Source organism: Geotrypetes seraphini, chromosome 9, assembly GCF_902459505.1.
Source record: "Geotrypetes seraphini chromosome 9, aGeoSer1.1, whole genome shotgun sequence".
Classification (NCBI taxonomy): domain Eukaryota; kingdom Metazoa; phylum Chordata; class Amphibia; order Gymnophiona; family Dermophiidae; genus Geotrypetes; species Geotrypetes seraphini.
This window is the reverse complement of record NC_047092.1, coordinates 173,049,041-173,063,520: the sequence shown is the minus strand read 5'-3', so window position 1 is coordinate 173,063,520 and position 14,480 is coordinate 173,049,041. Positions and strand designations below refer to the sequence as shown.

Sequence of the window (14,480 nt, the reverse complement as noted above, 5' to 3'; positions counted from 1 at the left end):
ATAGATTAACATAAGAACAGCCTTACTGGGTCAGACTAGTGGTCCATCTAGCCCAGTAATCCAAATCACAAGTAGCCACCGATCCAGGGCAATCAGTGGCTTCCCCCATGTCTGTCTCACCAGCAATTTATGGACTTTTCCTTCGGGAACTTGTCCAAACCTTTGTACAAACTGAACAAATATATTTTGGGGATATGCTGTTGAACAATTAAAGGGGGAAGTACTACACAAATGTTTTTCTTCTATTCCTCATACCTCGTCTACCCTCTACAACAGGGCTGCCCAAGTCCAGTCCTCAAGATCTACTGGCAGGCCAGGTTTTCAGGATATCCACAATGAATATGCATGAGAGAGATTTGCCTGCACTGCCTTCTTGGTATGCAAATCTCTCTCTCATGCATATTCATTGTGGATATCCTGAAAACCTGGCCTGCCAGTAGATCTCGAGGACCGGACTTGGGCAGCCCTGCTCTACAATGTACTACAATTTTTCCAGAGATTTACCCATTTTTTGTCTATTTTATTTTGATGTGCTTTAGGCCCTCTTTTACTAAGGTGCGCTAAGCGTTTTAGCGCGCATTAAATCGACGCATGCGCTAACCACTAACGCATCCATAGGAGATAACATGCACACATTAGCGTAGCATAGCAATGATGGGGGTTAGTGTTAGTTTGATTCATTATTCCCTTTATTGTGGAGACATCCTGCATTCTCTCATGGGGCACCTTTGACCTTGAGCTTACTTTGGCAAGGTCAATGTGCTTGTTGAATTTTACCCAGCCATGGCCCATGTTTCACAATGCTATAGACCGTAACTAGCCACAGAGATACTAAAATCTTGTACCATGTTAAAGTATTTGTCAGATTGACAGACTCTGGAGGATGATATAGCGCAGCACTGGCACAACACTAGTAGTAAGGGCTCTGGGCCTGGTAGCATCGCTGTTAATTTCAGAGAACACTCCAGGAAGAGACAACGTAAGTGCAGACGGACACAGGAAAAGGAGTTAAGTGCTGATTCTAGCACTAAATATAAGTACAGCTTGCCTCTCCGTCTTCATTATACTATGCATAAGAGGTCCGTAAAACTAATGAATGCAAATGTAAGATTGGGGAGGATTCCGTGCTAGTCATTGTTTAATGGAGTGTATTAATGATTTGGGGCTGCAGGGGTCCCTCATTAGCACACGAAATTTACTGCTGCACAAAAGCAGGGGCCAGCTGATTAATTCAGCCTTAACGTAGTGAGTTGCAGTTTTCTGAAGTAATGTCAGCAAATAGTGCATTGGAAATGTATTCTATCATACCATGCTAACCACAGAGGCTGGATACGTGGTACAGTACTCCCCCGAAATTCACAGGGGTTCCATTCCAGGAATCCCCGCGACTTTGAGGCAGGAGAGGGCAACTGGAGCGCCAGCGGGTGAAGAAAATCACTCGCGGTGTGCTCCGACCGCCACTTCCTGTAGTAAAGTCGGGCTACACCAGGAATCTCAAAGTCCCTCCTTGAGGGGCCGCAATCCAGTCGGGCTTTCAGGATGTCCCCAGTGAACATGCACTGAAAGCCCTGCGTGCACATAGATCTCATGCATGTTCATTGGGGAAATCCTGAAAACCCGACTGGATTGCGGCCCTCGAGGAAGGACTTTGACACCCCTGCCCTAGAAGAATATGAATGACCTTTGCAGAGAGAAGAGAGTCCCTCTGAGTCAGGGATCTCAAAGTCCCTCCTTCAGGGCCGCAATCCAGTCGGGTTTTCAGGATTTCCCCAATGAACATGCACTGAAAGCAGTGCATGCACATAGATCTCATGCATGTTCATTGGGGAAATCCTGAAAACCCGACTGGATTGCGGCCCTCGAGGAGGGACTTTAAGACCCCTGGGCTACACCAATCAGAAGCTGCTTTGACACGCAGCTCCTGATTGGTGTAGCCCAACTTTACTACAGGAAGAGGTGGTTGGAGCAGACCGCGAATAAGCGAGTCCGCGATTTGCAAATTTGCGGGAAACACTGTATATACTGTAAGAGGCGTGCTTTCATTTGAAATAGAATATAACATCTCAACAAAATTTGCCCTTCCATTTTGGAAACAAATCAGTGTTTTTGACTTTTAATGCATACTGCCAATAGTGTATAATTCGAAAATCATGCATGATAAAACAAAACAGAGATGAGATTCAAGTAATACGGATAGAGATTAGAACCACAAGGCTAGAGATTAAAATATAATAGTAATAATAATAACAACTTTATTTTGTATACCGCAGATACCACAAGCAGTTCAGAGCAGTTTACAGGGGAAGAGACTGTATATATACAGCGATGTTACAGAAAAATATTGTCAAGTACATTGGTAACAAATTTCAATTACATTAGAGTGCCGAGAGAGGTTTGGTAAAATCAGAAAAAGAAAGAGATGCAGCATGTATTTCAGTAATATAGCAAGATAGGAAGGACAGCCAATATTAAGGTATTGACTGTCAGACCTTCTTTTAATACTTTTGATTTGTTACATGTGTTATCAATAACATGCAGAGGAGGTACAATTTTATAAACAATATAACAGTAACCTTATAAATCAACAACTAATGCCTCCTCCGTTTTGTTTTTTTATATCACCACCCAAATTATTAATCACCACTTTTCCTAAGCATCTTGATAATTGTTATAAGTTTACAATTCCTTATTACTAAACTATTGGTCAGGTTTAGCATTCAGTATTTTACATTATCTGCCTTTAGTTTAGATAATAATTTAGAAAAATTAAATACAAAACAGAATGAAGATATCAAATAACATTTAAAAATAACAATACCCTAGACCAGGGGTAAGCAATTCCGGTCCTCGAGAGCCGGAGCCAGGTCAGGTTTTCAGGATATACACAATGAATATGTATGAGATGGATTTACTTGCACTGCCTCCTTGAGATGCAAATCTATCTCATGCATATTTATTGTGGCTATCCTGAAAACCTGAACTGGCTCCAGCTCTCGAGGACTAGAATTGCCTACCCCTGCCCTAGACCATGGGGGAGGGGGTGCAACTCCGGTCCTCGAGAGCTAGAATCCAGTCGGGTTTTCAGGATTTCCCCAATGAATATGCATTGAAAGCAGTGCATGCAAAGAGATCTCATGCATATTCATTGGGGAAATCCTGAAAATCCGATTGGATTCTGGCCCTCGAGGACCGAAGTTGCCCACCCCTGCCCTAGACTGATATATAGAACACAAAAAATAAGTCACTACTGTTTTTCCCTCTTTCTTTTGCTGTTCTTTAACTGTTTTTATCTGTCTTGTGCAGAAAAATTTTGTGGTATAAGCCTAATCCTGAAAAAGATGATCTGGCCATATGCTATGCTATGCTAAGCCCATATAGCTCCTGCTTTTCAATACCGGCAAACGTATTATCTTACTATCCCTCTGGTGCTAATAGCTGGAACCCAGCATGGCTACTACTAAATTGTACCAGGATTAAGTGTGCTGGACTCCCCTGACACATCAGGCCAAATTGCCTTTTTCAGCTCCAGTCATCTATTGCCATAGTTTCATCCTCATTAATATTAATTAACACATGAAAATTGTTCTTCCATTCTCTTTTTCCAGCGCTTGTAATTCTGTATTGTGACCATCTGCAGTGAACCAAAGGAGTTTCTGTCTAAGGAAAGTGCAGATGACCAGCCTATTGTCAGCACCTAATGAGTATTTCAATTTAAATAGAGCCATTTTCCTTCTCATTGTTCTATGTGTTTTAATACAACTAATGTAAGTGTAAGATTTTGGACATAACAGAGTCTGTGTTGCATACCCTGTGCATTGTGTGAATATTGGGTAAGGTATCCATAACGACAGGAATGGATTTGTCTTTTCTAAATAAGGAAGGATTTTTTTAACCTGGAATTCACTTCTGTGACTACCCTTTAATAACAAAATAGAAAAAGGCTGATCTTACATCAAAGTGCAGCAACATTTCCAAGGAGGGCAGATTTTTTTTTTATCCAGAAGAGTCAAAGACTCCTGATTATCTCTCAAAATTACCCCCAAAGCTAAAAAATTACCTCCACCTTTTTTTTTTTTTTTTACAAAGCTGGGCTAACAGGAATCGCTCTTACATCCATAGGGAATGAATGGACGTCAGCAAGTTTGCTGCGTGGCTTTGTAAAAGAAGCCCTAAAGTAGATAAGGTTTAGTTAAAGATAGGACAAAAAGTTCCTGGACACTCAGGTTTCTTCTGGTGCAAATGTTTAGTACTTTATTCTCAAAATGTCAAATAAAGACAACTTAGATCACACTGAGTCTATGTCAGAGATGGTTCAATGATTTTTCTGGACTTTGGACAATTTCCTGGAGGAAAAGTCCATAGAGTCTGTTATTGAGAAAGACATGGGGGAAGCCACTGCTTGCGCTGGTTCGGTAGCATGGAATGTTGCTACTCTTTGGGTTTTGGCCAGGTACTAGTGACCTGGATTGGCCACCGTGAGAACGGGCTATTCTCATGCTCTTGCGTGTGCCAAGTATAGGTCAAGAATAAGCCACGGTAATATCACTGATGAGGTTGGCTCTGAGGCACTGTGGAATGAGGCACTATGACATCACAATCTCAGCTCTGGAATGTTGCTCTCGCTGGGGTTCTGGAATCTTGCTATTCTTTGGGATGCTGAAATGTTGCTACTCCTTGGGTTTTGGCCAGGTATAAGTGACCTGGATTGGCCACCGTGAGAACAGGATACTGCAGTGTTTTTCAACCTTTTTACACCTATGGACCGTCAGAAATAAAAGAATTATTCTGTGGACCGGCGGTTGAAGAACACTGGGCTAAGTCGTGGGCCAGACGCCACCTATCTCTACCCAATCTCCACCCCAGACCCCGCCCCATAATAGCACTAATTGCACCTTGCACGTCCCGTGCCTCATCTGGAAGCCTTCCCTTTGACGTTGCAACGTCAGAGAGAAGGCTTCCGGTTCAGGCGCAGGATGTCCGTAGGAGCCGCTGCCCGTGGCTTTGTGCACTGAATCAGTTAGGAAGAGGGAGCTGGCTCGAAGATAACGCCACATTGATCGCACCGTGGATTGGCGGTTGAAGAACACTGTTTTGGGGCCTGATGCATGTGCTGGCCCTGTGGACCGGCACTGGTCCATGGACCGGTGGTTGAAGAACACTGGGTTACTGGGCTTGATGGACCATTGGGCTGACCCATAAGGCTATTCTTATGTTCTTATAATCCTGAATATTAGACCCTACGCGGGCTATGTTCAATGACTATGGACCTAGAGTACTCTGAAACAATGATACTATCCTGAACACAATTCACACTTGGTAACTTTTGTTGAAACTGTTAGCAGCAAGTTCTGTTATCCAAAGAGAAATCGTTCTACCATCTCTGACATAGACTCAGTGTTATCCAAGTTGTTTTTATTTCACATTTTGAGAATAATAAGCATTTGCACCAGAACAAACCTAAGTGTTCAAGAACTTTTCATTCCACCTTTGTGTCTTCGGATTCATCTCGTTTTTTTGTGGAACATCGGTCCTTTTTCACGATAATATAGGGAATACAGTTAAATCATGTTTCTATAAATTACGTATGAAACGTTCTATATCCAAGTTTCTTAAACCTAAGTCTATAAATATATTGATCCACTCGTTGATTATTTCCAAAATCGAATACTGCAATTCCCTTTTTTTCAATATACCGCAAAAAGAAAAAAGGAGGCTACAAATCATCCAAAACACTGCAATCAAACTAATTTATAACGCAAAAAAATTTGACCATGTCACCCCCTCTGCTGATAGACTCCCATTGGCTTCCTATTGCTCATCGAATTTTGTATAAAATATTACTGCTAGTTTTTAAATCTATGATCTATAATGAACCTCAGTTCAGCACTAGACTGCTCATTCCATATAACGTTTCACGGACCCTTCGATCAGCTTCAAACAATCTGTTAACAGTTCCATCTTTAAAAATTATTGGTACTAGAAGACAAGACATGTTTTCAATTATCGCCCCTACCTTATGGAACTCTATACCTCAGTACATTAGAGACATAAAGGACCTCATTTCTTTTAAAAGAGCTTTAAAAACCTATTTTTTCAAGGAAGCTTTTAACATATGAATCTCAGATTTACAAATTTTTATTTTTTAACGCTAGATTTAATATCCTATAATTTCACTTTTTTCCCTTCCCTGAGTTATTTTTCCCTTAATTGTATATTTTCCTCTACAAATATATTGTAACTTTCCCCCTCTACCCTCTTGTTTCATGTGTGTTAACCCAGTATGTTTTTTTTAATTTAAAGGTCAGTGTATTTGTATTTCTATCTTACTTGAATTGTACATCGCTTAGGTATTTAATAAGCGATTTATCAAGCACTAATAAAACTTGGAAACTTTAGTTAAAGATAGCACAGAACTGTTTATCAAAAGATTTTACACATGGAAATGAAGAAAATCGACAAAGGCAGGATGGGCATAGCAACCACGCGGAAACTGCAGCATTTGTGTGTGGAATCGACAACAGGTTTAAATTTTCACCAACAGATCTGAATATTATTATTACTGTTGTTTCCATAAGATTTAAAATATATTATGGAATAACGTCACAATGCCTCCTGAAATTTCACTGAACACTGAGGGACCCTCTTACTTATTTAGCACATGCTAAATGTTGCGAAGCTCACAAGTATACAATGAGCTTCTTAGCATTTAGGCCTGGATTCTATAAGCATTGTCGTCCGGTGGTGGCCGCCTAAAAAGTAACTGTCGATCACGTGTCAGTCAGTTGGAAGCTAAGTGGGAACTTCTTTCTCTCTTTTGCCATTGAAAATTAGTTGAGCATTTGAACAGTATGTTCATTTCAAGCTCTTTTTCAAAATAAGTCATACACAGTGATGGGGCGGTGGGTTTGGCTATAGGAGCTAACGCTCTTGGTCAAATTTCACAATTCTGAGTGTATGTGAACACTTTACTTACTTTATAAGCCAGTTATATATTTTGCTTATTTGTATACTGAGAAGTCTTATCCGGTTATCCAGTATTACTTTGACTTCTTTGTCCTTTAAGCTACGACAACACACACCCTCTACCATATTCAGTGTGACTTAATCGGTGTCAGGTCAAAAGCGCGCCGGGACAAAGGCGTGCCCAGACAATTGAGTGCAGCGCGCGCCGCCACGCCGCTCTAAATTACTGTTTTTAGCGCTCCGACGGGGGGGGGGCATGGGGGGGACCCTCCCACTTTACTTAATAGACATCGCGCCACGTTGTGGGGGCGTTGTGGGGGGGGTTGAAACCCCCCACATTTTACTGAAAACTTCACTTTTTCCCTGTTTTTAGGGAAAACCCCCCAAACTCCCCCCCTAACGCCGGCGCGATGTCTATTAAGTAAATTGGGGGGGTTCCCCAACAAAAACCCCATCGGAGCCCCTAAAAACTGTAATTTAGAGCGGCGCGGCGGCGCGCACTGCGCTCAATTGTCGGCGTGCGCTTTTGTCTTTCGCGCCGTTGTTTATGAACCGACTTAATCATACAACGTCGCCATTTATTACATTACATTCTGACTTATATTCTGCCAAAGCCCTTACAAGTTCATGGCAGATAACAATATATTTCTATTGCTGGGAACAAACCCAGTTAAACGTAACGCAATGACAAATATTCAAATAGAACATTAGCAACAGAAGATGATAAATTTCAAGATAAAATTTTTTTTACCAAGAATCTTTAAAGGTTATCTTTAAAGGTTTTCTAAAAATAGTATATTGACCTACTGATCTTATTAAAATAGGGAGATCGTTCCAAATTAACCTCCTCCCCCCCCCCGCCTCCCTGTTCCAAAGCCATGTTAGCCATTTTTATCGTTGGCTGCAGCGGTATTAACTCTAACGCTCATTGGAATTCTATGAGCATCTGAACTAATACCGCTGTGTCCGGAGATTAAAAAAGCCTAATGTGGCTTTGTAATTCCGCCATTCAGATCATTCAGAAAGTGTTAACTCATGTATGCTCTTATTTTAAACCAAACTCAACTTTGAAAGGTCATGAATGCATTTGATGTACCAACTTCATCTCAACCATGGTATGAAATACATGACTTTTTAATGTTCTTATTTGTAGCAGAAAGAAATTAGAGCTGGCAAATACGCTCCTTCTCCTTGCAGAATGCAATTCATACAACTCTTCTCTTGTCACTCAATGATATATCATTTACAGTGTCTGCTTCCTGAATTTTCCAATCAAAACATTCATTAAAACAGCTTAACGCTACCTACAACAGACTGTATTAGGCACCCTGCACAACAACACATATTTAAACATAATTAAAGGTAATTATTTGCTACCCAATTATATATTTTCAAGTGAATCGCAAGGTTTAATGATGAATTGCAAGGTTAAAAACAAACATGAAACTTTCTTACCAAGTACCCCAAGCCGATAGTTGACCGTGATCACTATGACATTGCCATAACTTGCCAGAACACTGCCGTCAAATAAATTCCCAGTGCCTTCCATGTATGACCCTCCATGAATATACACCATCACAGGCTTTGGCCCCCCACTGTCCCGAATATCTGAAAAAAACAATAGTTATAAAACATTTTATCCAAAACAAACTCTGGCCAATACACCACAAGAAGACAGCGCTCCCTACATGAGATTGTTAATTTAATTTCAATTTGTTTTTTTACCATGTTTCTTAAGCAACACATTTGGAAGACTAAAAAGGGAGCATCCATATATTTAAAATGGTCAATTGATCAAGGTAGGGAGAATGAGAGGGCACTCTCTAAAATTGAAAGGGGATAGATTCCGTATGAAAATAAGGAAGTTCTTCTTCACCCAGAGAGTGGTAGAAAACTGGAACGTTCTTCCGGAGACTGTCATAGGGGAACACACCCTCCAGGGATTCAAGACAAAGTTAGACAAGTTCCTGATGAACCAGAATGTACGCAGGTAGGGCTAGTCTCAGTTAGGGCGATGGTCTTTGACCAGAGGGCCGCCGCATGAGCGGACTGCTGGGCACGATGGACCACCGGTCTGACCCAGCAGTGGGAATTCTTATGTTCCTATGTTATTATTATGCAGTGATTTAAAAAAAACAGAGGAATCCACATACCAAATCATAAAACGATATCAATTTCATCGTATGTGGTACCTTCCTAAACTACCCACCTTGGTTATATCGCATGGAAATGTTGGTGTCCCTTCTTTCTTATTCCCTCCCCCACCACATCTGTTTGCTATTCATTGCAGCAAAATTTTTCTGTAGCAAAAATGATAGCTGCCTACCAGCTGTAAGGTTATAAAGTGGAACATCTACATAGCAATAAAATATTCTGTCACTGAAATCTAACTTTTACTTTTATCGTTATAAATCAAGAGGTGGGTAGAGGAGAATATGGAATGAGACTGTGAAAAAGAGGCATTTCGACTTACATTTATTAAAATTTAAATGCAAAGGCGGGTGACAAACAAATTGATTGATTGATTGATCGGACAATCTGATTCCTCATGTGTAGCAGTTTTAGCTCCGATTTCATTCCTATCCTGACAGCAATTTTGAAAATAAAGATGGTATTTGTTTGGCTTTTAACAGAATGATATACTTCAGATATTTCGAACTGAAGCTGTCGGTAGAATGATTATCAAATTAACCAAAGTATTAATTTTCAATAGCTGTTTGCATACAAGCTTTATGGATTTTTGTTTTGCTTTTCCTAACTTGAATGCAGTAAGAAATAATAAATTATTAATCCACAATCATTTACTGACTGTTCACAGCAGAAACTGTACGCTGCTAATTGTACGCTTGGAGGTGAGCACAGAGGGAAACTGTTTCAGAGTTCCTCCTTAATTAAAATTACATAGAATTACAGAGTACCAACTGTGAGTGGTAATGAAATGTTGATAGTAATGTTAATCCAAAAAATACCATTTGAGTATTTGGAGAACAATGGGCTGTATTTAACACACTTATAGCAGTAAAGAGTGTACCATCACAGTCAATTTTGAAGTGTAAATGAATGGATTTTGCAAACAAAATAAACCCCTCCTTTACAAAGCCACACTAGCGTTTTTAGCGCCGGCCCTGGCGGTAACAGCTGGGGCACTCATAGGAATTCTATGAGCGTCGAAGCTGTTCCCGCCGCGGCTGGCGCTAAAAACGTTAGCGTGGCTTTGTATAGGAGGGGGTAAATCTGCAGGATAATGTCGTGAAACCCCCCCCCCCCTGCTCCCCAGAGCCAAGCCGTTTTATTGTGGCATAACAAAAATGCAGAATGGACAACGCCTTCAGATATTCAGCCAGTTAAGTGACTCATAAATTCTGGAAAACGGAGGGTTAAATTCACACGGTCATGGAGGGGTTAATTTTAAAAGTCATTTATAAGGGTAAATAACAATTTCTTCTCAAACTGAAAACTGCTCCTTCAACTATGCTAAAATGGGTGCAGGATTCCACCGTACACATATTTTGGGTTGTACTGTATTTAGGACATATATTCCTAAAAAAAGTGTTCTGTGAGATATCAGATTATTGAATACATCGATTGTATCTTCATACTGCTGCGCATTAAGCTCTTTGGAAAACATACTAGTTTCTGTAGGTACTTTGTACCCATCACAGAGTTTCAAGGAAAAAAATATGAATTGTACAGTACTTCCTTTTTGAAACGTGGCACAATATTTGCTGGTAAAATGCACCCTTTGAATTGGCCCTAAAGCTGACAGTCTGAAGAAATTCCCCGGCTCGTTCAATAAAATGACGGAATTGGGCATTTTTGTGCGTTTATGCAAAGTGATAGCAAGTGTAAATCATTGTGTTGAATGGGTCCAATCATCCACCTTCAGGTCCGCCATATTAGTCACTGGTCACAGCACAGCATCTCCAGGCCGAAAAGCATGCCTTAGTTCAATCATTCATTTGAAATAACACACAAAGGGCTCAATTCTATACGGGTTGTCTAAAAATGTGGTGCCGACTTGTGCTGTGATAAGTGCGTGGGTGAGATCCTGGCCCGGTTTTCCTGGAACACCTTGTTTTGCCTTCCCTGGGTACAGCACAACCACAACCCAAACAGCTTCGAAGGTTCAATGCAATTCTTTATTCAGCTTGGAATGCCTGGAATGCGCTCCCGAGAGAGGTGGTGGAGAGGAAAACTGTGACTGAGTTCAAAGAAGCGTGGGATGAACACAAAGGATCTAGAATCAGAAAATAAGATTAAATATTGAACTAAGGCCAGTACTGGGCAGACTTGCACGGTCTGTGTCTGTGTATGGACGTTTGGTGGGGGATGGGCAGGGGAGGGCTTCAATGGCTGGGAGGGTGTAGATGGGCTGGAGTAAGTCTTAACAGAGATTTCGGCAGTTGGAACCCAAGCACAGTACAGGGTAAAGCTTTGGATTCTTGCCCAGAAATAGCTAAGAAGAAAAAATTAAAAAATTTAAATTGAATCAGGTTGGGCAGACTAGATGGACCATTCGGGTCTTTATCTGCCGTCATCTACTATGTTACTATGTTTAACTGGCCAAGCTTTGTTACCACACAAGCCCAGGGAAACAAAATAAACTTTTATTCAGCTCAACAGCTTCAGTTTCATGTCACCCACCTGGGCTTCACACAGTTCAGACAAGCATGCAGTCACTTCTTGCCCTCCTCTCCCAATTAATTGCACCAGTGTCTTCATTATTCCAGGCTAACTTACCTCAATCAGGCAGAGAATAATTCTCTCCATCAGCTCACTTCCCAGGCATAATTTCTTTCCTGGAAGTCAGTGTCTCAAGGCTTGTATCAGCCTCTATCAGTGGAAGCCTCTCCGAATCATTCTCCTCGGGGGCTGGTATACTCCTCACTGCCTGAGTCCCACCCCCTCTGACTCAGCAGGCAGTTAGCGCCACCTGCTGGATGACGGTTGAGCTCTGAGCTACAGAGCTCAGTGCATGCTGGACCTTGTAGTTTACCCGCTAATGGGCCAGCGCCCCCTCTTGCCCAGTGAAAGGGTAACACTAGTGAGAGAGAACCCCTTACTCTCTCACAGTGCGATTCTGTATAAGTTACGCGCACGGTACAGAATCATGCTTAGCACCGCCTAGGGATCATTAGGCATCCTAACTTAAGGTGCACCCAATTTATGCCAGGGTTTGCCTAAATACCTGCATCTAAGTTCGGCACCTAACTCAAAAACACACCCACCATCCTCCCCCTAACCACGCCCACTTTTAGGTAGGTGCTCTGGACTATTTTTTTATAGAATTGTTGGGGGGGGTTTAAATAGGCACTTAACTTTCAATTAAGTCCAATTAATGGTAATTATGAAGTGATAAGTGCAAATTATCAACACCAATTAAGCCTATTAACTGATTAAGGGCTAGGGTCTTATCGCGCGGAATAGCGTGCGCTAGCCGCTACCGCCTCCTTTTGAGCAGGTGGTAGATTTTCGGCTAGCGCGCGCTAATCCAGGTGCATGCGGTAAAACCGCTAGCGCACCTTTGTAAAAGGAGCCCCAAGTTAGGCACCGACATTGGCCAGGCGCACCAACGTAAACACCTAACTTTTGGCGGACTCGATAGAATTTGGGGTTTAATGCCTCCTATTTAGGAAGCGCTATTTCGACCCGCACTAGCTACAAGCTCATTCGCCACCCATGCCCTGCTTAGTTAGGCCTCAACACAAAAATCCTATAATGCTTGAATTAGTGCATGCTACTTGTAGGAACATAAGAAGAGCCAATGGGCCATCCAGCCCAGTATCCCGTCTTCACGGAGGCCAATCCAAGTCACAAGTACCTGGCAAAACCCCAAATAGTAGAAACATTCCAGCATCTCAGAGAATAGAAAGATTCCGGAACCCCAATGAGAGCAACATTCCAGAGCTGAGATTGTGATGTCATAAAGCCTCATTCCACAGTGCCTCAAAGCCAACCTCATCAGTGATGTTACATATGAATAGCCTTACAGGGTCAGACCATAGGTCCATCAAGCCCAGGATCCCGTCTTCACGGAGGCCAATCCAAGTCACAAGTACCTGGCAAAAACCCAAAGAGTAGCAACATGCCAGCATCTCAAAGAACAACAAGATTCCGGAACCCCAATGAGAGCAACATTCCAGAGCTGAGATTGTGATGTCATAATGCCTCATTCCACAGTGCCTCAAAGCCAACCTCATCAGTGATGTTACATATGAATAGCCTTACAGGGTCAGACCATAGGTCCATCAAGCCCAGGATCCCGTCTTCACGGAGGCCAATCCAAGTCACAAGTACCTGGCAAAAACCCAGAGAGTAGAAACATTCCAGCATCTCAGAGAATAGAAAGATTCCAGAACCCCAATGAGAGCAACATTCCAGAGCTGAGATTGTGATGTCATAAAGCCTCAGTCCACAGTGCCTCACAACCAACCTCATCAGTGATGTCACAATGGCTTAATTGCCTTATACTTGGCTCACATAAAAACATATGACTAGCCTTACGAGATCAGACCAATGGTCCATCAAGCCCAGGATCCCGTCTTCACGGAGGCCAATCCAAGTCACAAGTACCTGGCCAAAACCCAAATAGCATTCCATGCTACCGATCCAGGGCAAGCAGTGCCCAAGTCCATAATCTGTCTCAACGGCAGACTATGGACTTTTCCTCTAGGGACTCGTCCAAACCTTTTTTTAAAACTAGCCACATATCCTCTGGCACCATTGAAACCAATTGAAACTAATTGATTGAATTCAGCTTATGTGAGGATTTTAGTTACGTGTCACTAAGTGGCCTTAATTATGGGGCCTAGCGGTGCCTAAGGCGCCATTCATAGAAACGGGCCCATACTGCACATTAAGTTACCAAGGAAGTCAAATGCCAACAATACATGATTGAGACATTTAAGTACATCACAGGACGTGTAGGGGTAGAAGATGATATTTTCTTTCTCAAAGGACCCTCGGCCACAAGAGGACATCCGCTCAAACTCAAGGGCGGGAAATTTCATGGCGATTCCAGAAAGTATTTCTTCACGGAGAGAGTGGTGGATCATTGGAACAAGCTTCCAGTGCAGGTGATCGAGGCAAGCAGCGTGCCAGACTTTAAGAATAAATGGGATGCCTATGTCGGATCTCTACGAAGGTTGAGTTAAGGAATTGGGTTATTAGGGCATAGACTAAGGGGATGGGTCAGTAGAGTGGGCAGACTTGATGGGCTATAGCCCTTTTCTGCCATCATCTTTCTATGTTTCTATGTTTCTACCATAATTTACTGACTCCTGTGCAGTGGCGTAGTAAGGGTGAGATGTGCCCGGAGAGGTGGTGCCCCTCCCCCACCACCTCACCCCCACCCCATCCGCTCCCTCCCCATCCCTTCTGCCGCACGTGTGCGCCCCTTCCCTTACCCTGTACCTCTTTAAACGTTTCCGGACGCTCGCGCTAGCGTCGGCTCTTCCTCTGACATCATTTCCTAGGAGCGGGTCCAGGAAGTGACATCAGAGAAAGAGCCAACGCTG

General features: G+C 42.3%; 1 protein-coding gene across 2 annotated transcripts in view; it reads right to left on the bottom strand.

Annotated features, from left to right (window-relative positions):
- The window catches only part of NLGN1 (neuroligin 1), a 536,958-nt gene that overhangs the window by 267,598 nt on the left and 254,880 nt on the right, over positions 1–14,480 (bottom strand). For both annotated transcript variants that reach the window (XM_033959383.1, XM_033959384.1), the window contains exon 2: positions 8,419–8,571. In XM_033959383.1, the coding sequence (XP_033815274.1) occupies positions 8,419–8,539 (121 nt within the window). In that variant the 5' untranslated portion in view covers positions 8,540–8,571. The remainder of the gene's footprint in view (positions 1–8,418; positions 8,572–14,480) is intronic.